Here is a 24,337-nt window from a genome sequence, read left to right as displayed (position 1 = left end):
AACATTAGCCTAGCAATAGCATTACACTAACATTAGCATTAATCTAGCATTATAATTTAACTAGCATTAGCATTTGCATAGCACTAACATAACATTAGCATTAATCTAGCAATAGCATTATAGCATTAACACTAAACTAGCATTAGCACTAATATGGCATTAGCCAAGCAAAAGCAATAACCTAGCATTAGATTGAAAAGGGTTGAAGGTATTATCTGAACATGTTAAAGGTTAAATGGTTTGTAATTTGTTTACGTAAATCTTAAGGTAAAAGGTCTATCTTTACAAGCAGTCTACTCTAAAAACAGGATCGGAGCTGAAAAGTCAATGCAATTTCACAATAAATGTAACAACCCAAAAAGTTTAAAAGGTACACATTAGTCTTGAGAGCTTATTTGTCAAAATTGGACAAATAGTGTAGGAAGATGCCTCCTGCATCTTCACTAATAAACTAAGTATGAATATAATGTAGTTTACATATTTTTACAAAAGACATATCGTTGAAAAGTACAGAAGTGATGTAAATCTCACAGATTGACAACAGACAGTTGATGGCGCCTGTTCATTTTGTTTGTTTTTGTTCTGTTCTGGGAGTAAGACTTGACAAGCCGAGGCTTCTTCGTGTCCTTTGCCAAACAAATCAAATGTGTTTCAAATTTTAGGTTTCATCTTTTTTCGTTTGTTCGAAATACATATAAAAAATGTAAAAAAAAAAAAAAAAAGGTACATGTGATGAATGAAATTTAAAGAATTGTGTGAACTTACCGGTATAGAGAGAAATATGTTTGGATTCGATGATCATAAACCTGTCGTCTTCATCCAGGAGCTGCCACTGTTAATTAAAACAAGCAAAAACTCTACTTTAACATTTGTATTCAACTTTAAAAAAATGCATGGGCTCAGTGAGAGCTGATGATGAGGAGACAAATGATGAAGATGGTGCACCGACTCACAGCCACTTCCACATGGTCCGTCCCCCGGTCGTCCTGCTTGTGGAGAACTTCAAAGAAGTACTTCCTTTCTGTAAAAAGCCTGTTTGGACGGCAAGAATGTGTGTTTATTTTATTACACAGTCATCTGTGGGCGCTGACTTCCTGCAACAGTTTGTACAGTCAGAGAAAATCTCTGTATAAGTGGCTAATCAAACAGATAATACTTTGAATGTTTCCCCTAAGCTGCAAGTTTAAATAAATAAGTAACCATCATTATTACAGAGTGTTGTAGAAGTCATTTTTGTCTCTTAGAAGTTAAAATAAAGGAGAATAGCCTTGTTAATTGTGGGCAAATATGAATAACGGCATTAAAGCATTTTAACACGAGACCTAAAAGCCTGGAGGACTCAGAAAAAGTCTGTCCAGCCGCAAGGAACGGCTGAAACAGACAACACCCGTTATAATGAAGGGTGTGGCAAAACCCAAACTGAATTTAAAGGAACAACTAAGCCGCTACAGCTTAAACAACTAAATCAAACAAACAGCTGGAGTTTTCTTTAGCTGCAGCATGATAATCTAGGATTGGTCTGATAATTCTAAGTGTTCATATCAGAGCTCACCAGCCATTCTGAAACCATGAGCGACTCCACAGTTACTGAGTAATCTGAAGGGCTACCACTGAAATAGGACTGGGCGATATGGACCAAAACTCAAACAAATCACAATATTTCACTCAAAATGGTGATATACGATATAAATCTTGATACTTTTATTTCAAAAAAGGATTTTACCAAAAAGATAATTCTGGGTTAATTTTGCTGATGAAAAATGCCACACAGTCATATTTATTAAAGGTGCAGTCTGCAACTCTTACAAAAGTGACTTTTTGCTATATTTGCTACGGCTGTCACTATGTAAGGACAGCTTTACATCAAACTAGTAGTTTGTGTGAAAAAAACAGGCTCATTGAGTCCCCCCCGCTGCTCCTGCAGCCTTTGGCAGATTGCCGGAATGCACTGTGACCGAGCAAAAAGAACCAATCAGAGTCAGGATTGTGTTTGATGGGGTGTGTGACAGCTGTTGCTCACAGGCCCCGCCCCTTTCCCAGGGCTGCAGTGCCGTCTTTTTTACAGTGTATGGTCTGGAGGAGTAGAAGATGGAATCAGCGACTTTTCTGCTTGAAAGGTATTTACTGCTGCTTGATTTACGTTATGTTTGTGCATATGTTGTTTGTGTGCGCGCAGCAGCCTCCGTTTGGGCTGCTGTAAGTGACACTGAGTTGCTGCTGCTGTTGTTGAGGTGTGTACACATAGAGAGAGAGAAGCGTTGCAGTAATATGCTTTTAACAGAGCATGTTATATTACTGTGATGTTACTGTTGGACTAACGTTAGCTTGTTAGCTCCTCTGAGGGAGGGACTTTGGAAAGTTTGGAGGTAGGGCCAGAGAGCAGCAGGGAGGGAGTGGGAGAGAGGGATCTGAAAGTCGCGGACTGCACCTTTAACAAACAGTTGCACAATATGTTGCACTTTAGTCTTTTTCTACTCTAAGGGACAGCACATGTGAGTGAGTTTTGTAGTGTGGCTTGTTTAGTTGAAGGTCTGGGTTAGGATGCACTCAGAATTCCATCTAAATGTGCTTTTCGTGTTGTTCTGAAAAGTAGATAAAGGAGGGACTCCTAAAATGAGTATTTTAATACGCTATAAAAATATATGTACCATTACAGGCGATATTGTAATTTTCTATATCTCTAAAATAAAACTTGATATATTGCTCAGTCCGACACTGAAATACTAAAGTATCACTTTATTTAGAGGGAAAAAAATGAAAAAGGTAGAAAATACTTTATTTCTCTTACTTTATGCAGTTGATTCATTTTTAAATGACCATGAAATCATAATGTTCCTACTAGCCACCAGGGTTGGGGTCAATTATATTTAGAATCGTGTAATTGATAATTCATTGCAATTATGATGTATTTATAGTTGTAATTGTAACTTTAAAAATCTGTTGCTGTCATAATAGTACTTAAATTGTTTAGATATTTGACTTTGTAATTGTAATTGCTATGAAAATTCTATAAAACTGGTCACATAATTTTAAACTGGGGAACCATGTTACAGTTCTACACATATGTAGTTAATAATTATTAAAATATGTTTTATATAAAGTTTTTCCACATTTTATAATTTAAAAAAATATTAAATAAAGGGGTATAGTGACACAAAAAGGCTCAGATGCCCACACCAAAAATATTAAAACCTATATTTTCATTGATTATGAAGCCTAACAAGGTAACCAAGAGATAGGAAAGAAATTAGATGATAGACATTTGTTTTTAGTGTATTTTACAGCTGATTTATGACCAGTTATCATAAGAGATGCTAACAGAAAGCTAACACAAGAGGAAGGCTAACTTTTATTAGGTTATTTATTTCAGACTCAGTAACTGTGAATAATTGTGATTGAACTTTAGCAATTTAAAACATAATTGTAGACGACATTGTGAGGATAAAAAATAATTGTAATTTAATTGTAATTGGAAAAAAATGATGGTCACTTCTTTAATCCTAATCAAATTGTAAAACGTAATCGTAACTGAAAAAAGTAATAAACCCCAGCCCTGCTTGTAACTAACTACTTTTAACTAATATAAACATGTCATTTTTTTTAATTTAATTTTATTATTTTTATTTATTCTAAACTCATTTTTTTGTTTGTTTTGTTTTTAAACATCACAATCCAAACACCAAATCTGCTGCATCTTTAACAAAATCCTATCAGTGTTGGAACACATTTGTAATAATGTTTCACAGTGAATATAAACATTTAAAGATGGTTGATTCAATGCAAAAATTATATAAAGTGCAATAGTATTTAGAGTTTTCTTTCAATTGCTAACAAGCATTGGGCGTAGCTGAAGTCACATGTTCAAAACTCTCAACACTGTCTGCAAAACAGAAGTCCATGTGGACTAAACTGTCAATCACTTTTTATTGGTTTAACACAAAATACATTCAGTGACGACAGTCACCAAAATTCATCAACTCTTTCCTAAGTCACTAGTTCATCACCTGCAAAACACTCAACTTTTACAGCACATTTTTCAAAAGCTAACACACTTTGTTCAAAACGCTTAAAAACACAATCAAAACAGAATGATGGGGGAATGCCTGCTGCAGCTACATTGAAATCTATTGAAAATCATATCAAAATATCAAAAGATTGACAACAAAAATGCATTTTTCTGTTTCCAGCAATCTTTATATTTTTTGTTAGTTCCTGAAGTACTTATGCAAAAGCACAAATCTTATTGATAACTATAAATTACTGCATTCCTCATTCAGCCTTGTTGCAATAGACTACAGCATACACAATAATTTAAAACCATCAAAAGATGCAAAGATCTTATTTTTAATTTAAGATAAAATGTGTTTCATGTAATGCTCTTTGCTGTTAGTATTTTGTAGCACATTGTGCACAGAGTGACAGTGTGTGTTTCCACAGTGTGGACCAACGCTTGTTAGCAATAAAGAAAACTGTAACTCTACTAAGGCACAGCCTTCATCTGTGTTAATCATTATGAGTTTCAAACCTGGTAAATAAATCAGATTTTAGATGGAGCTCATTGGTGAATACTGCTCTGGTTGCCTCGTGCCCGCAAGCACCGTGTTGGTGACCTCTGGTTTATATAATGTAATAAAAAACTACAAATAAAATCACATTCTTCTGATGGCTTCACTCAAATGCATGCGATACCCATGGTACAATTAGCAGAATATTAATGCAGTGTTGACCTCATTCACTGCAACTAACTCTTTTTGTGTGTGTGTGTGTGTGTGTGTGTGTGTGTGTGTGTGTGTGTGTGTGTGTGTGTGTGTGTGTGTGTGTGTGTGTGTGTGTGTGTGTGAGAGTTTAGCAATCTGGTCATGATTGTGAGTTCTTCCAAATTTCCTGTACACTTACAGTAAACCATGCAGACACGCACAACGTGACAGTGGTGACAGCTTTAAGCAGTGCAGAAAACCACAGCAGCTCGTAGAGAGACAGCCTTCAGCTTTGAAATACGTGACAATGGATGTACAGTGTATATTAATTAATTTTAAAAATGCTTCATGCTACGGATGAACATTTTTAATCAGATTAAAAATTTGCTCAATTAAAAAAAGTCACAGGTTGAACATGTCGCTGAAATGTTTGTTTGAATCTCCACAATAAACAGTCAAGTTGGGTTTCCATTACAGATTTTCGCAAAATAAAAGCGATATTTCTAAATGTCGACAAAGTATAATTGCGCTGATTGAAGGTGTTTCCACTGACCGTTGTTTTGCGCAGGCGACTCGTAACTCCAGTGAACTCTCACCCTGTGAGACTTCTCTGCAGGAAGATGGACGCTCCTTATAACATTCGGCTTTCCTTTGCTGTTCCATGTCTAATGTGGCACTAATACATTTTAAGTATAATGCTTAGAAATGTCACGGTCTCCTCTTCTGTCCACACGTACCGCGCCATGTTTTCTCGAAGAGCAGTGGTCATGTGACCATGTACATCACGTTCAGTGACGTGTGTTTGCGGAAAAAGTGTTTTTATTGCGCTTATGCGACACATTTCAATATCCAAATGTCTGAAATTCTTCCTCAAGAAAGTGTGAAAAAATTTAAATGATATTTGAGTGCTTTTTTGAAAGTCATGTGTTACCATTACCAGTTTTTGTTGCACTATTTAGAGGGTGATGGAAACGCAACTAGTGTGTTGACATGTTGGAAAAGTTTTTTCAACCTTTTTTGGCTCAAGTTCCCCCTTTCTCTTATTTCTGAATCCAAGTCCTCCCTTTGTCCGACCAGTGTTAATTTTGGCAGAAAATTCTGATTTAGTCTTAGTCTTAGTCTTTTGAATAACACACCATTTAGTCTTAGTCTAGTTTTAGTCTTCTGAAATCTTTTAGTCTTAGTCTAGTTTTAGTAGACTAAACATTAGCAGATATTAGTCGACGACATCTACAGTGGACTTAGTCGACTAAATGTTTCTTTTTTCATGGAATGGTTAGGTATAAGGGTTTGCAATACAAAATATGCAATACAGACACAGATAACGGTTGTAATACAACATGTATTTTATTCTTAATGTCTTAACAGAACTCTCCTCCTTCAATATTGCATCAATCTCCAGTTTGATCTTCTGTGGACTATGTGCATCATTGATGCATGAGATCTAAAATGTGTTGAATTCAGGGGCTTATTTTGAACAAAATCCAAGTTAAATAACTGGTTGGGCTACAATGACACCCACACACACAATCTACTTATAGTAGGCCTAGATATTTCATTCAATTTGAGAATATTGAATATTTATAATCCTATTAATTCAGCGAGATAATCGCCTCAGACTCAGTTTTATCAATACAGTTCAAATGTGGATTCCTTTAGCTTCTATCGTACTCCAAGTTTAGCAGACACACAGGTGTTGATATGATAAAATAACCGTAGCTTACCTTCGCATGTATTTCTTGATGAGTCGTCTGTAAATGTCGCTTCAAGTTGGTGGTGTTTTTCCCGGAAATTTTTGCTCCACACGCTGTACAGGCGGTCTTGTTGTCCTTGTTGTCATATGTGAAGTGCGACCAAATGTCAATTCTTCGTTTTCGCCCTAGTCCTGACATGTCTATTGCGCACGAGACATGCAGTTTCCCTCGGACATGGTAGGCTAAACCGTTGTGTTACGTATTTCTCCTCTTAGCTGCTGCGTTTGTTTCGGGTTAGTTTACCTGTTGTTGCTGGCGTGCATTTGCCGCGGTATTTTAAAAATGGCTGCCTCCCTCCGCACAGATCAACCAATGAGATCAACGTATCCTCAAAAGATTCGCTCTGATTGGATTTCTTCCCAACTTGTCCCGCAAAAAGAGCAGTTCTGATTGGATCTCTTCTCCATTCGTCACGCCTTCGAGTTTCGTCTCGTTTTTATTCGTGGACTACAGTGTCAGTTATCCTTCGTCTCAGTCTTCGTCTTCATATCTGACTTTTATTTAGTTTTTATTTAGTTATCGTCCGTGAAAAAGGTTCGTTGACGAACATTTTTCGTCATAGTCTTAGTCTACGAAATTAACACTGTGTCCGACTACTACATTTTGCTCAGAATGCTATGACAAAAACCTATTTATAATTGTGTAATTGATAATTAGTTACAATTATGATGTAATTCAATTGGAAAAATCTGTTGCTTTTGCAATCGCAGAGTTCTTGCTAGCACTGTTGAGCATGCCCCCCCCCCCCCCGATGTTGTAATTTTGCTCCCCTATGGAGCAATGGTGCCCCCTATGTTCAGTTTTCAGCAATGTAGGTGAGATTTTCTGTTGTTTTTTTTCTTTTTTTATAATAATTGTTGCACACTTGGACACAAAAGAGACTTCCAGGTGTGCACGGGTTGTTTTAACCCTTTCTAATCTGAATAACTGAGGTACACATACATCAGCCACACCGTCTATTTAATACAGGCAATCTGCTCAGATGCTCTCGTCCCGTCTTTACCTGAGGACCCCTGCAGTCACTTAGCTGCCCCCAAAGCTGCCTGTGTGCACCGTCCAATATAAACAGTGCTTCAACCAGACGTAGTGTACATGAAGCTGCTCGTCAAGTTTCTAAAACTTGCATCAGATCATTCTACATGCACGCGCACAGATGTAAACACCGTCTGACTGAAACAGATTCAGGCTTAAAGAGAGATAAGAAGCTTCATTCTGGTCAGACTGGTTTGGGACGTGTTCTCTCACGCCAAGTCTTCTTTTTTTGGTGCAAGTAAAGCTCTACTGTGTGCGTGTGTACACTGAAGCTGTGTTATGATTATGCGGGTTTACACGGGTGTCTCGCAACTTTGTGGTTTGGGCTGGTTTTTATTGGAATGGGCGGGTTCAAAGATGTGATTGGGTTGGAAACTGTCAATCTGATCTGGCAATACTGCGTTCCAAAAAGCAGCAGCAGAAGAAGACAGGTGCAAAGTTTTGGCTGAAGTTATGGAAACTTTTTTAAAACAAAAAAGTGAAGATGAAAGTGGTGGCACCCCCTCCTCAAAGGCAAAATTTATCCGCAAGTACAACCCTGACTTTATTAAGTGTGTCTTTGTAAACTGAGGCAGAGCCGAGAGCCCAGTGTGTTGAGTATGCGATAACGATAGCCACTGAAACACTGAAGCCTTCAAAATTAAGGCGGCATCTGGAAACCAAACATCCAAACCTTGTTGGAAAGCCGGTGGATTTTTTCAAAACAAAAGAAAATGGGCTACAGATGCAGAAAAGATCAATCGTGTCACGACTCTAAAAGTTCTTTAAAAGCCAGCTACCTTGTAGCCAGACGCGTGGCGCAAAGTAATAAGGCGTTCACCATAGCGGAAAAATTGATTCTGCCTGCCGCTGTAGATATGTGCCGTGAGATGATCGGGGAGGCTGCTGCCAAAAAGCTGATGACTGTCAAACATCACTGTGAGTCGCCGTATTGCTGACATGGCATCAGACATACAGCATCAGCTTCTGGAGAAAAAAAAAATAGTCAGTTTTTCACTTTGCAGCTAGACGAGTCCAGTATGTATGCAGTGACGGTGCAGCGTCAATGACAGGCACGCATCGTGGCGTCATCAGGCAAATACTTGATCGTGTACCAGACGCTAAATAAACCCACTGTTTTCTCCATTGTGAAAGCCATGCAGCAAAAAAAATCTCATCAGAGTTCCATGAGGTGATGATGTAGATGTGAAAACCATCAATTTCGTTAAAAACAATGCTGTGAACTCCAGATTTCTGAGACCATGGAAGCAGATCATGTCCAGCTGCTCTATCACACTGAGGTGAGATGGCTCTCAAGAGGACTCAAGTGTTTGTTTGAGCTGAGGAATGAGGTTTTTTTCTTTTCTCAATGAGACAAAATCTCCTCTTGCACATTACTACACCAATACTAAGTTAAAGGTGCAGTCTGCACCTTTAACTTTGCTAAGGCTGTCACGATGTAAGGACATCTTTACATCAAACTAGTAGTTTGTGTGAAAAAAACAGGCTCATTGAGTCCCCCCTGCTGCTCCTGCAGCATTTGGCAGATTGCCAGAATGCAATGTGACCGAGCAAAAAGAACCAATCAGAGCCAGGATTGTGTTTGATGGACTGTCTGGCAGCTGTTGCTCACAGTCCTCGCCCTTTTCCCAGAGCTAGAGCGCCGTCTTTTTTACAGTGTATGGTCTGGAGGAGTAGAAGATGGAATTGGTGACTTTTCTGCTTGAAAGGTAATTACTGCTACTTGATTTACATTATGTTTGATTTGTAATTGTTACACTAGAACTCTGTAGTGCATGTGTTGTTTGTGTGTGCACAGCAGCCTCCGTGAGGCTGCTGTAAGTGACACTGAGTTGCTGCTGCTGCTGCTGAGGTGTGTGCACATAGAGAGAGAGAAGCGCTGCAGTAATATGCTTTTAACAGTGCATTTTGTATTACTGTGATGTTGCTGTTGGGCTACGTTAGCTTGCTAGCTCCTCTGAGGGAGAGACTTTGGAAAGTTTGAAGGCAGGTCAAGAGAAGAGCGGGGAGGGAGGGGGAGAGAGAGAGGAACGAGCATCAAGAGAGAAATAGCAACATATTTGTTGTTGTAGTCAAAGTTCAAGCATTCAGGAGGAAACTCACTTGGTGGATGAAGAGGGCCCAGGAAGAGAGAATTGACATGTTTTCACTTTTGTCTGATATTTTGGAACACTCCCCCAAAGTGACGATCAGCCATTCAGTCTCTCAGCACCTCTCACAACTGGCTGATAAATTTGCTGAATACTTTCTGGAGGATCCCAGAGAGGGACACACATGGGTTGTGGACCCATTTTCAATGGATGTCACTGAAAATCATGTTGCTTTGCCATCTTATGTGGAGTCACAGCTTCTGAAGTTTCCACTGACAGCACGTTAAAGCTGCAGTGGGGCAAACTGGACCAAAGCTCCTTCTGGATTGTTGTCTCTAAGGAGTATCCATGTCAAGTACTGAGGCTTGTCAAACGCCTTCTCCCATTCACGACGACATACCTGTGTGAATCAGGATTCTCCATTGTGGCCATAATTAAGACCAAAGCTCAAAACAGACTCAGAGAATCACTGGAGGCTCCCCTGAGAGTGAGCCTTTCCCCCATTCCATCCAGTCAGGATCTGATCATGATCTCATTAAGAGGTCAACATAAAATGGGAGTTGTATCATGTTAAAAATGGACTGTTGTGACTGTTGTTATTGTTAATGAGTTTTCTGTCGAGCAAAAATGAAGACTGATAAATTGTCAAATTCAATAGAAGGTAATAAGCTAATATTTTCAATTGCACTTTATTTAAATTCTATTTACAGTTTGTTTACTTAATTAGATACTTATTATTTTTAATGTATTATTTTATTACCGTATTATTTTATTTATCAGAATTTTTCCTCAGTTTTTTGAGTATCTAAATCAAAACATTTTGGTATTTCGGAATATCTTTGTTAATAATATTGAGTTGACCCTTTATATTTGTTCTTGTAGCAACTTGATTTGTTCTAATTGCTCACCTGTTCTGTGTCGTTGTATGTGCAGGTTTATATACACAATAAAAAGAAATGTCTTTGAGATGATCACAGTGTATCATATCATTTATTTTACAAGGTTTTAGCTTGTTAAACTGTAAATGGACTTGATTTAGTTATTGAATACATATCAAACCAAGACTTGGATCAATTGAAATGAAAGTGTTAATATCTAAATGGGCCCTGGGTCACTTTGTATTCGGAAAAATCTTGGGAAACCCCTGATCTATGTGGCCTACACTTTCTCTTTATCTGATACAAAAAATATATAATTTCCAGTAGCTTTAAATTAACTAAAAGGTTGATTTTTCAGATGAGGCAGTGTTTAATTTCTCTGATATCTGAATGCTACAGTGCAGCAGGTCAGATTTAAAACAGGCTTCTTAAAGCTGTGAACTGGATCTTTCTGTCTGCACATGTACACAGTATACACTTTGATAATTCCCACGCAGGCCTTTAAACGGCAGTGAGAAGTCGACTCACCTGACTGGTCTCGAGCTCTGACTTGAGTATTTCTCAAACTCGCCTGGGGCCGTCCACTCAGAGCCGCTCTACAACCCAACAAATACAGACACAAGTGAGTGTAAGGGATGCAACAATCTGTAGGTTCATGGAAATATCTTTACGTTTCCGACCCACGCCAGTAGACGGAGGTTGAGAGGAGAGTCGTCTGTGCTGAGCCACAGCTCAGAGTTGTCATCGGAGCTCAAAGCAAACACAAACTCTCCTGACACAAAAAAAAAAAACAGAGAAATATATAATTAAACAAAACAAGCATAGCTGGAAAACAGACACGCCCACAAGCAACAGCGGTGTACCGTTAGTGTATGGATGAATGAAACCAAAGATCCTGAGTCCATAGTCGTTCCACTGAGGGGAGACGGCCAACTTTGACACCGTGGTTCGAATCTGTGACAGAACGAGTCAGTCAACATCTTATCTGAGCATCGTAAAATAACTGTAACAGAGGTAAAGAAGTAGTTATACACTCGACAAATAATCTCCTGTAAACACATTCATTAGAAAATCTTTAGCTCTAGTTTATTGAATAAGTGAAACTTGAATGCAGACACTTCAGACAGATGGAAAACAACTTTTTTGTAAAGTGTCGTTTGTAAATGGATAATCATACTTGTACAGGTCAGATAGTGGAGCCCAGAGTTCACAGCAAACAGTGCGACACTGCTGTTAGTTGTTATGCTGCAAAGAAGTGGAACTAACTGCAGCAGAGCTGAAGTCAGCATCACATGGGAACATTTCTAAATATTTTTCTCCACTGCGTATGACTGAGAGGGAGATTTATCATCATATTTTTGTTTATTTAATTTTTTACTGCTGATTCTTATTGATTTTTAAACTGTTAAATGTTTTCTGGTGCCATTTTTAAGTTGCCTCGAGTATGAAATGCTCTATGCAAATAAATTGGCCTTGCCTTGTATATTCTTCCATATTTGTATTATATTTGCATCCGTATTTGTAAACAATTTTAATCTTCAATATTTTTTTTTATTTAATCCTTAATCTTATTATTGTTTAAGTGTTTATTTTCACTTTTTTTTATAAATTGTACTTGGATCCACTGTAACTTAATTAAAGCACAACTAAGTACGTTTTTCACCTTAATAAATCCTTCTCATTGTCCCTGTGAGGGTAATACAAGTGTTTATGGGGCGATCGGGGGGTCTTTCATCTCCCCTGCTGTCTCTGGCCAGACAATAGCACTTGCAACTTTCCTGCCTCTGACCCGATGGCAAGACGTACTGCTTTACAGCAGCCCCAACACAAACTAATGCTAGATTATGACAAACTGTTGTCTACAAATTCACTTTTTTCAAACTTATATCGTGGCGGAGCCAATCTGCAGAGATTTCCAAATCGGCCTCAGTTATTATTAGTCCTAGCTTCCAGGCTAGTGTACCTGTTTGTCCTAGCTTCCAGGCTAGCGTACCTGTTTGTCCTAGCTTCCAGGCTAGCGTACCTGTGTCTCCTAGCTCCCAGGCTAGCGTACCTGTGTCTCCTAGCTCCCAGGCTAGCGTACCTGTGTCTCCTAGCTCCCAGACAACCGTACCTGTGTCTCCTAGCTCCCAGGCCAGCGTACCTGTGTCTCCTAGCTCCCAGGCTTGCGTACCTGTGTCTCCTAGCTCCCAGGCTTGCGTACCTGTGTTTCCTAGCTCCCAGGCTAGCGTACCTGTGTCTCCTAGCTCCCAGGCTAGCGTTCTTGTGTCTCCTAGCTCCCAGGCTAGCGTTCCTGTGTACTCTAGCTGTCAGGCTAGCGTTTCTGTGTCCCCGAGCTGTCAGGCTAGCGTTTCTGAGGCTCGACGCACCCGGCCGCTGCCTGCCCAGCCGCCAGTCCCGGCTCCACGTACCCGGCCACCGCCTGCCCAGCCGCCAGTCCCAGCTCCACGCACCCGGCCGCCGCCTGCCCAGCCGCCAGTCCCGGCTCCCCGCACCCGGCCGCCGCCTGCCCTGCCGCAAGTCCCGTTTTCCCGCCTGTCCCGTCTGGGCCCGGCCCACCGGAGGTTTTCCCGCCTGAGCCCTCTTTGCCCGGCCCGCCGGAGGTCTTCCCGTCTGCCTCGGCCATGCCGCCTCATGGGAGGCCGCCGGACTCCTGCTCCTCTGCCTCGGCCGCGCCGCCTCATGGGAGGCCGCCGGACTCCTGTTCCTCTGCCTCGGCCGCGCCGCCTCATGGGAGGCTGCCGGACTCCTGCTCCTCTGCTTCGGCCGCGCCGCCTCATGGGAGGCTGCCGGAATCCTGCTCCTCGCCCGTGCCACCTCATGGGAGGCCGCCGGAATCCTGCTCCTCGCCCGCGCCGCCTCATGGGAGGCCAATGGAATCCTGCTCCTCGGCCTCGCCCGCGCCACCTCATGGGAGGCCACCGGAACTTTTAGCTCCCTCGTGTTTTCACCCAAATCTATTTTCAAGTAACTCAATACCAGAAATCAGAGTAGACTTTAGCCGAACAACAACTGACCCTAAAGAAATGAATACAGTTTTTAGGACATTTTGCCTAAATCTCTACACCAGTCAGACTGCATGTACAGCAAATTATATAAATTTATTTCTAGGTAGATTAGATATTCCTACAATTTCGACAGATCAACAGGAGTCACTTGAGGGATCTGTATCCATAGCTGAAATAAAGGCGATTGGGTCTCTGCAGAGCGGCAAAGCGCCAGGCCCAGATGGGTTTTCGTGTGATTTTTTCAAGGCATTTGCAAATAAGTTGGCGCCCCTACTTTGTGATATGTTTTTAGAAATACATATAAATAATAAGTTGCCACAAACCTTGTCCCAAGCCACAATCTCTGTGTTACTAAAAAAAGATAAAAATCCTGAAAAATGTGAATCTTATCGGCCAATCAGTCTACTAAATGTAGAATATAAAATTCTTACTAAAATTTTTGCACTCCGTCTTGAAGGTATCACTCCCACAATCATCCACGAAGATCAAACTGGCTTTATTGTAAATCAACAGTCCTATTTTAACACTTGACGCTTATTCAATGTTTATTATTCTGACCACTCCACAGATCAGCCTGAAGAGATAATCTCTCTCGATGCCGAGAAGGCTTTTGATTGTGTGGAGTGGCCATATTTGTTATCGGTCATGAGCAAATTTGGTTTTGGGCCAAAATTCATATCATGGATTAAGATCTTATATTCAGTGCCACTCTCCTCACTTTGGACTAACAATATTGTTTCAGATTATTTCCCACTATGTAGAAGTACCTGCCAGGGCTTCCCCTTGAGCACCTTGCTTTTCGATATTGCAATCGAACCTTTGACCGTGGCGTTGCGCTGGTTGGTCTTACCAATCTCTCTTGCCAGGCGTATTAACACTATTAAGATGGCCGTTTTGCCCAGATTCATGTACCTTTTTCAGATGCTGCCCTTATTTCTTCCAAAAATATTCTTTAAAAAAATGATGGTATTGCGACTTCATTTATATGGAACCAGAAATGCCCAAGGATTCGGAAATCTAGATTACAGTGCTCTAAAGCTGAAGGTGGCCTTGCCCTACCAAATTTCATGTATTACTACTGGTCAGCTAATATTGTAAAACTTTCCACCTGGCTCCGCACATTTAAAGAGGGCGGCATCCCACTTTGGTCTGTTATGGAACTGGGCTCTAGTCCTTCTGCCACACCCATAACTCCAATGTGTTCCTCATTGCCATTAAATGGGAAAATAAAATTCACAAATCCATTGGTTAAAAGCTCTCTCAGTATCTGGTTTCAATGTCGTCGCCATTTTTCCTTCAAACAGACCCTTATCTATGCTCCTGTAACTTCTAACCCTTCTTTTCTATCAGCCTTAAATGAGTTGGGTTTCAAATTTGGCAAACAAAAGGGATTGTGTTTTTCAGGGATCTGTTTGTTAATGGCTCATTTATGTCATTTGAAGATTTTGCAAAAAATGTTGATATTCCCAGATCTCACTTTTTCAGATATTTCCAGGCCCGTAGCTTTGCATCAAAGCATTTCTCCACTTATCCAAACAAACCACATGCTTGCCCCCTTGAAAACTGTTTGCAGCTATAACCTATTTCCAGAAGACTGATTTCCAAAATATATAATGCGTTGCATCACATAGATCCTACTTCTTTGGCTGAGGTCAAAACTTCTTGGAAACAACACCTAAACATGAAAATATCTGATGATACCTGGGAGTTAAGTATTGGGCTCATACATTCAATGTCCATCTGCATACGACACTGTTTGATACAGTTTAAGGTTTTTCACCGTTCCTATTTCACTAAGGCCAAGCTTGCTCGAATATACGGTACGATGATGCGTGCCCAAGATGCAAACAGTCGCCTGCCACCATGAGCCATATGTTTTGGTCCTGTGTGGCATTGGGTGGATTTTGGGGTTCTATATTTGATGCTTTCTCACATGTATGTGGCAGAACGGTTGATCCCAACCCAATTACCGCAGTGTTCGGTGTTATCCCAAATGGACATGAATTGACCGCGTACCAGGCCAGTGCCATTGCCCTTTCATCACTTTTGGCCCGCAGACTAATTTTAACAAAGTGGAAGGACGCACAACCTCCCTTTATTCAGTGGGTATGAGAGTTGATGATGTGTCTAAGGTACAGCTTACGTGGGTCAATAAATAAATATCATGGGACATGGTTGCCCTTCATTGTATATGTTGAAGGTTTTCCTTTTACTTGAGTGGGATGGTAAATGGTAAATGGACTTGATTTTATATAGCGCTTTATCACCACACTGAAACAGTCTCAAAGCGCTTTACATATCAGCTCATTCACCCAATCACTCTCACATTCACACACCAGTGGGACAGGACTGCCATGCAAGGCGCTAGTCGACCACTGGGAGCAACTTAGGGCAGTGTTTTTCAACCTTTTTTGAGCCAAGGCACATTTTTTTCATTGAAAAAATCACGAGGCACACCACCAGCCAAACATGTTAAAAAATGATACTCTGTAGCCTATATTAACAATATAGCCATTCTCATCAAAGTGTCTTGAATAGGAATCAAATAAACACAAAGAATAAAGGACTTTATCATCATTTGTATTTCTTCTTTCAAATAAAAAGTGCACTTAACATGTCCACTTCAAAAATACAGCTTGAACATAACAAATGAAACAACAATGTGGTCTTAAAGGTAGTAGAAAACGTCAAAGTGTTTTGCAAACTCTAATTCTGTCCAAAATTATACCATAGCACTGTTGGATAGCTTCTCGCCACACACCAAGCACAACGGGATCGGTGTCGTTGCATCCCCGGTGGAAGTAAATCCAAATGAAACATAACTCTCGCTGTATTGCCTCGAGCTCACCGTCTTTGCTTTCTTTCCTCCACTCATACTAGGGCCTTCTTCTGGGTCCGAATTTTGTCCAGGGCCCAGTTCGGAATTAATATTTTTCCTCTTCAAAAACTTCTCCATCACTGTCACCGTAGTTTCGCTTACCCACAATGCTTTTACCGCCAGCTGTCACTTTCATGCCTCACTAATTCTCTTGTCTCAACGGACAATGCAATTCGCTACCTGCTGCCATCTAGTGTTATGGAAGAGTTTTACATGATTACGCTCTCAAGGTGGGTTCACACCGAACGCGACTGAAGTGACTGAAGCGATGCGATTACATTAAAAATCAATGTAAATGACGCAACGTCAATTTATCCCCCCCTCAGCGACGCGACTTGCATGATCAAAGTTGAAAAATTTTAACTTTTTAAGCGACGTGAAGCGATATCTCCCGTCCTCCACTGTCTGTAGAGCGGAGGCAGCAGCCCCTCCCTCCCGCTTCAGTGCTGACGGCTGCAGCGGAGGCTGTTCTACTTCCTCAAAGTATCAGGTTCAAAATTAAAGCGGTAAATTTCTTTAAAACCACAGTAACTACTGATCAAACACATTCTGAGTGAAGTCATCCTTTAATATCTCCGTTAAGTTGATCATTTAACCGTAGAAGCGGAGCAAGAAGGGAAAAAAAAGACGTCATCAACACACTCTCTCTCTCTGTCTCTACCCTGTTACCGGGGCCACACACACACACACACACACACACACACACACACACACACACACACACACACACACACACACACACACACACACACACACACACACACACACACACACACACACACACACACACACACACACACACACACACACACACACACACACACACACACACACAGCTCCCTAGTGATCGCGTCGCTGGAGCGATGAAATGATGGACTGACAAAAAAGCACCACTATGTGCAAACTACCGATCAGGGACGATTTAAGGCAACGGCATCGCTTCCGTCGCGTTCGGTGTGCACGCACCTTTAGTCACTACTGCAGCACGGACACTCGACAATGGTATATTATTTGCAGATAATAATTAATATGTTTTCAAAATTTTTTTTTAGACCAATTAGGTGAAATTGGATAATTTCCCACGGCACACCTGACGATCTCTCGCGGCACACTAGTGTGCCGCGGCACAGTGGTTGAAAAACACTGACTTAGGGTTCCGTGTCTTGCCCAAGGACACTTCGACACATAGTCAGGTACTGGGATCGAACCCCCAACCTCTCGATCAGAAGACGACCCTCTACCAGCTGAGCCACGGTCGGATGTATAATGCATAATTCAATCATTGAGGAGTTGGGGTGTGCAGCCTATTGTATTGTATGTTTTTTTAATTATTTTTTTTTTTTATGTGTGCTTAATTTTATGGATATCTTTGCACAAGTTGGGGGCCCATGTGCCGCTGGTTGGCATTGTGGTGTAAATCTCTGTAAAATAAGTGATGATGAGTCTTGATATGTTTGTTAGCATAAAACTGAAAAATCTTTAAATAAAGTGTTAAAATTCAAAATATTCTGATTGGGGGGTGGCGCCGCCCTAGTGGCATACTGTTAAAGCAGCTCAGGACTTTTGTCTGTATTTTCAGTGTTTTTTAAGTACTTTTCTTTGTTTTTTCATGTCACATTCGTCCCCTCCAGCCTCAGACTGTAAATCTATTTTAGTTATAATATTTTATAAAATGTCTTCACTTACCAAATATTCATTTGTATAAATATTTATATGGAAAGCCGTTTGAGCATAAACTTAATATTGGTGATTTCAAACATAGTTAAGCTCTAATTTGGGGTACACAGACTCAACTTGAGTACTAGTAGACTTAAAATATGTTACTAATAAAAACTCAAAGCTTTACTAGTACTACTACAAATTTGAGTACTTGTAGAGCTTTACAATGGTTGATCACATTTACGCTCTAATGGTTTTCCATATATTTACTGCTACTGTCTTTTCAAACCCTTCTGTTATCATGGGCAATATTGTTTGTTCATTTTTTCTGTTAACTATCACTTGGACTGTAAAAATATTTTCTTTTTCTCCTATAATTATCGGTACATATCGCCTTTCTGAATAGAGAGTATTTAGCATTTTCTTTTATTTTTCACTGCTGTAACAAGTGAATTTCCCCATTGTGGCACTATTAAAGTATAATTGATCAATCAACCAATCAGTAGAAACAAAAAGGAAAATGTTTCTTATTGCAGACATAAAAAAAACGCCCATTATTTCAGGTGTTAATTTGTGCAAACCTTTCCATATGTGTACTTATTACAAAGGGAAAACGTCCTTTATTCTTTAATTCCAGTTTTCTGTAATTGAATAGTTAGTGCTTTAGTTGATACTCTGCATTCTTCTGTTAGTCAAAATGTGTGAATTTGTTGAAAATGTAACTTTTTTTTACTAAAATGTCATCTTGTTAATGATTAGATTGCCTGTATGTGTATCTGGTGGAACACATCACATGTTTCTAATGTGTTTTTTTTTATGTAATGTGGATTCAAACCAGTGATTTGTGCTGACAGCGCCAGAGAAAAAGCACACGGTGAATAAAACCGAAGAATGAATGAATAAGTGAGCGGACTCACATGAGGATACAGAGGGTAGTGTTGGTTCCTGCGGAGGTCAGCTATGGAGCGGCCACACCAGTCCTCAAAGACGTGCAGGTTTGCCCGCCCTTTGTACTGCAGGAAGAGAGAGAGGAGAGCGGTGACCAACAGGGAGCACACAGCTGTGCACATGATGCAGGACCATCAACCTTCTACCTTCAGCTTTTATGAAGGAAAAGTCAACTAAACACTTCCTTAGATACAACCTGACAACGACACAGTGACAGAACTACCAGCTTCACCTACACTACCTACTGTAGTCAAATTGATGATGATTATAGATCATGTGTAAAACTTAAGGCCCGGGGGCCAAAACCCGCCCTTTAGAGCATCTCATTTGGGCCGCCGGAGAAAGTAAAAATGGCAGTGAAAACAATTAATTAAACTAATTCAATTGGCTTTTATCACATGATAGCAAATATTTTTAAATTTCTTCTGATTGTTGAGCGATCTCTCAATTTTTTACAAAGTCCTGCCATTTTCCTCAAATTATTCCACAAAATTCCCCAATTAAACACAAATCAGTCCCAAAATCAATGAAATGTAATATCTGTCATTTAATGCTTGAATAACATTGGCGCCCCGCATACTTTATCATTAACATGTCATTTATAGATGGAAGTGAAAAATAGGGCACTTAACGTAGAAATTTCTCTATTTTCTACCTAAAATCCCACTTAAGATCAAATTGGTCTGTATTTGACCACTGAACTAAAATGAGTTTGACACCATAAATGATTATGAATCGATTCTTAAACTTCCAAAAATCAATTATTTATATATTTTTTAAATTAAAATAATTAAAAAAACCAGATGATTTCTGCTTATTTGGACATTTAATTACACTATACAATGTTGAAGATGCTGCGAGGTGTTACTCAAAAGTGAAATCAAATAATTTAGCAGCTGACTGATGTAAAATACAAGATCAACTGTATTTTCTTACTGTGATTTCTTGTGTTTCTTCTCCAGACAAGGAGGAAAGTGATTGGTATGATTCCATTTTTGTTCTAGTTTGTTCCCAGTATTAAACGTGACATCACCTCTATCTGCGACACATTCTATTTTTTCCAGATTCAGATCTTTTTGTGTAAACCACAAAAAAAAAAAACACACATCATTGTTTTGCCACGACTTTCAGTTTAACCCTGTAAAGACCAATGTTGCAAAATTACAACATCACTTTTAGGTGTCCCAAAAACAAACTTGCAAATGTTTTTTGTTTTTTTTGTAAAACCATATTTACATAGTCATTACTGTTTAGCCTTGCAATGTTGATTGGATAGTAAAATCTCTGAATATCTTTTTTTGTGATTATTAGAATGTCTAGAACATGTAATTACTAAATTATTGTTGAATGCATGCACCAACTTAGATTTTCGGCTTATTTTGTCTTTGTTGTAGTTTTATAATGTTGGGTGAGAGGGGACATATGCACCTTGCACAATACATGGGGACATAGCCCTTCTCAAAAGGTCACATATTGTGAAAAATTCTTATTACTACTAGAAATATAATGTATTTGAGTATTTGCAAGTTCTAAATGTTTTTTTAATCTGTTTAGACCAGATTTAAGTCATTCTGAATGAAAACATGATTTCTTGTTGTGGTTTTTCCAGCCCTACCAGTAGCAGTATTTAAAACTGTGGCTGTATTTTATCTGTAAAAATACAAAAGAGAGGTGCATTTTTTTCTATTTTTGGGTTTTACAGGGTTAAACATCAGAAATGTTTTGGGAAGTTTTTTGGGGAAAACTCAAGAAATCACACTAAGAATAAAGTAAAAACACTTTTATGCATCTGTCTACAGGACTCCACATCCCACAGTGCAATGCACAAAACTTTACCAACATGTCAACACACTGACTGTTGATAGTAAAGATTCCACATCCCACAATGAATGCAGAGAGAACGTTTACAGTGGAAATCACACCTTAACATTTTTTACATCTTGTCTTTATCTGATGAAAGATTTTTTTTTTTTTACTGCTGTTTTTTTCACATCAAGAGGATTTTTGATGGTGTATGTAATTGATAATGATTTTGTGCTGCTGCTCTTTTTCGCCATCTAACAATGGGATTAAAAGAAGGCTAAATTAATATGGATGGCTATTCTTCATAATGTTACCTTCGCATGCAGTGCATGAGTCATTACGTCTGTGACGCTCACACAGCTATCTCTGACCTGCTCTAATTACAACTGTGTCATGTTGGTGAGAAAAAACGCTGTTGACACAAGAAGAGCAAAAAACCACTGAAACTAGCAATAGTTCAGGTCATTCCCAAAAGAAAACCAAAGTCTTACGGTTAGCAGTTCTCAGCGTCAACAAGAGGAAACGAACACAGGAAGACTACTGTAGCTGACCTGAAGCCACAGTCAGAAGATGAATCAAAACTTTGCATTTAGTGCAGCTCCATGCAAAGAAAAACCTCACAAAGGGAGAAGAGCTCATCCAAACAGATTAGATTAAGTTCAAACAGTTTTCATACAAATGGCTTTAACATAGGTTTGAATTATTTAAGAGAAATCTGTAAATAATCAAGACTTATGATGGTAAATGAGGAAATGTTAACAGGTTAACTACAGTAGTTTGTGATTATTGTACAGTAGATGTAATAAAATGAAGGAAAAAAAAGCACAACAGCAGATACTCATAGGAAAATATCAAAACTAAAGCAAACTTTCACATTAGTGAGCAAACAAAGTGAAGTGAGAACAGGATATAAAATTAGTAAATTAGTATAGTTTTATTTATTTTACCAACATTAATAATAATGCAAAAATATATAAACTGTAGGACAGATAAATAATAAAAACTAAATATTAATTAATTAATTAATTAATTAATTAATTAAAATTCAAATAAATAAAAAAAATGTGCCAATGACAATTGAAGGAATTGAGTTGGGGGGGTGTAGTTTATTAAGTTAAACAGAGATGACACAGAACAGCCTCACATGCATATTTTGGGAAATTTACACACTGTTTATCACCAGACACCATGTGACTTAAAGGAGAGCAAGTGTAAACAAAATGAACAAATATGTCCGATTTCGCTCATAATCTTGCAAAATGCAGTCTGTGCGGCTGGTTGGTGTGAAATATCTCTGACATCGACTAAATCCTCACTTCCGTGTTTTGGGACAATATAAAACATTCCCGCTGGACTTTTTCCTGTAAAACGAGTGTCTGTAAGTTATCTTTAAGCACATAAAAATAAAATGAACAACAGTAGTTGACTTGATTATAACATGTTTGGTACAATTTCAGGAAGTTTAAGTCATTTAAACAGGGAAAGATAATGAAACGGAAACCAAAAGGAAAATCAGAGTCCCTATAAGTAATTCTATCATTACAATTTATAGGACTTTTATGAGTTATTGAAAAATATGTACAGAACCCTCCTCACATCAGTCTTTATATTTCCAGCCCACTGTGTGTGTGTGTGTGTGTGTGTGTGAGAGAGAGAGAGCAGGAGCTGCAGCTGGTTAACCAATGCACTCATTTGTTTACCACAAGCAAAAGAAAATTCAACATCAGGGTGCCATGAAGGAAGCTGCTGCACATGTGGCGTCTGTCACTGAACGTTAACCTGAACGTGGAGACATTAAAGCCTCATTTGCTTATTGTTGCTGCTGGTTTAGCTTTTGCAGCTTCAAAGAGGATGTGAGCGTCTGTCCAGTCATTATATTCACTGTGAGGTAACGTGTGTGACTTTACTTGTGGAAGTAAAGCCTGCTTTACAGCCCTAAGTGAACCAAAATGGGTTAAAACATACCAGATTTAGTTTTAGTGTTCCACTCAGAGACAGATCAGTGCAGAAAATGATTTGCATCACACAGGCTGGGTACTAAACACAGGGATTTGCATTTCTGCTTTATTTATCCCACATGGAAAGACAACAAAATTTATCTTTAAAAAATGAATAAACGATAATCTAAATAATATCAAGAGGAACAATTCACTATGACTACACTGCTCAACATGACTGATTAAACTCACAGAGGAGTCATGTCGCTTTCAATAAATATAATGAACAGATGTAAATGGATTATTAAAATGTATTACACAAAATAAAATGAATTTAAAAGTGGCATCAGTCATAATGTGGCCTTTTCTAGACACACACACACACACACACACACACTCACACCGACACAGGACAACAACAACAGGCTGAGCAGGTCTACCATGGCACAGCTCCAAAGTGTAGCTCGATTACAGCTCTGTGAAGTCCCGCACATGAAACATGATGATGCACGGCAAGCTTTAGCAGCAGCAGTAGCCGTGCCTAATATAGTGGAAACATGATGAGCTTCATAGAAAGCAAAAGAAGCTGCTGAGACAGAAAGAGCTCAATGTAAACAGAGGCTAACAGGCAGGCCTGGGCAGGTTGTTTAAAGCAGCGCACACACACACACACACACACACACACACACGCACACACACACACACGCACACACACACGCACACGCACACGCACGCGCACGCACGCACGCACCTCTGGTTTCCATGTCTGTGGAGTCAGCTTTGAAGTCCAAGCAGCCGACTCCTTTACAGGATGTTTGGCTTTTCTGATCTAGAAAACAAACCAGGGTTATGGTCAATTACAATTACGTATTATTCATATTCATTTACAACTAACTTATGATTACAGTGACCAGCATTTTTTCAAATTACAGTTATAATTTTCTCCTTTCAAAGTCAATTACATTATTACGTTCTCAGTTACTAATGTTTAATTACGATTAATCATAATTACTGAGCCTTTAATAAATTACCCCATAAAACGTATCCTTGTGTTAGATTTCTGAGCATATAACGGGATAGTTTGACCCATGTCTTAAATCAAGTGTAAAATACATGAAAAAAATATTATCTATCATTTAATTTGTTTCTCATTTCTTGGTTACCTTGTAAAGTTTCCTAATCAATTAAAATATTGGTATTAATATTTGTGGTGTGGGCGTCTGAGCCTTTTTTCTGACAGTATATCCCTCGATTTCAATATTTTTTTAATGGTAAAATGTTGGAAATGTTGATAGGAAACACATTTTTTACATAAATGTGTGAGACATAGAACTGTAACATGGTTTGGCAGGTTTGCATTTAATTGAAATGTAATTAACAGTTTTTGTAGAATTTCCATGAAAATCCATAAAATTGTACATAGAATTACAACTACAAAGACAATTATCTAAACTCAATTACATTTTAATTATGATTACAACAGCAACAAATTGTTTCAATTATAAATACACCATAATTGTTATTAAAGGCATAGAGGACAATTCCCCCAAAGTTTAAAAAAGATGTGTTCCCTGCTCAAGAGCAGTGACGTGCCGTCAGGGTAGGCAAGGTAGGCAGTGCCTACCCAAGGGTGAATTGATGTATTGATTGTTT

The 24,337-nt window shown here is 39.1% G+C and overlaps 1 protein-coding gene across 3 annotated transcripts in view; it reads right to left on the bottom strand.

The window, feature by feature from the left end:
• Positions 1–24,337, bottom strand: part of b4galnt3b (beta-1,4-N-acetyl-galactosaminyl transferase 3b) — a 54,707-nt gene that overhangs the window by 11,623 nt on the left and 18,747 nt on the right. For all 3 annotated transcript variants that reach the window (XM_028450739.1, XM_028450738.1, XM_028450740.1), the window contains 7 exons: positions 23,436–23,513; positions 18,914–19,009; positions 11,315–11,405; positions 11,123–11,223; positions 10,980–11,047; positions 954–1,032; positions 766–832 (listed from right to left, as the gene is read on the bottom strand). In XM_028450739.1, the coding sequence (XP_028306540.1) occupies positions 766–832; positions 954–1,032; positions 10,980–11,047; positions 11,123–11,223; positions 11,315–11,405; positions 18,914–19,009; positions 23,436–23,513 (580 nt within the window). The remainder of the gene's footprint in view (positions 1–765; positions 833–953; positions 1,033–10,979; positions 11,048–11,122; positions 11,224–11,314; positions 11,406–18,913; positions 19,010–23,435; positions 23,514–24,337) is intronic.

This window comes from Gouania willdenowi, chromosome 6 (assembly GCF_900634775.1).
Source record: "Gouania willdenowi chromosome 6, fGouWil2.1, whole genome shotgun sequence".
NCBI lineage: Eukaryota > Metazoa > Chordata > Actinopteri > Blenniiformes > Gobiesocidae > Gouania > Gouania willdenowi.
The sequence above is the reverse complement of the archived record's forward strand: the minus strand, read 5'-3'. Positions and strand labels throughout refer to the sequence as shown.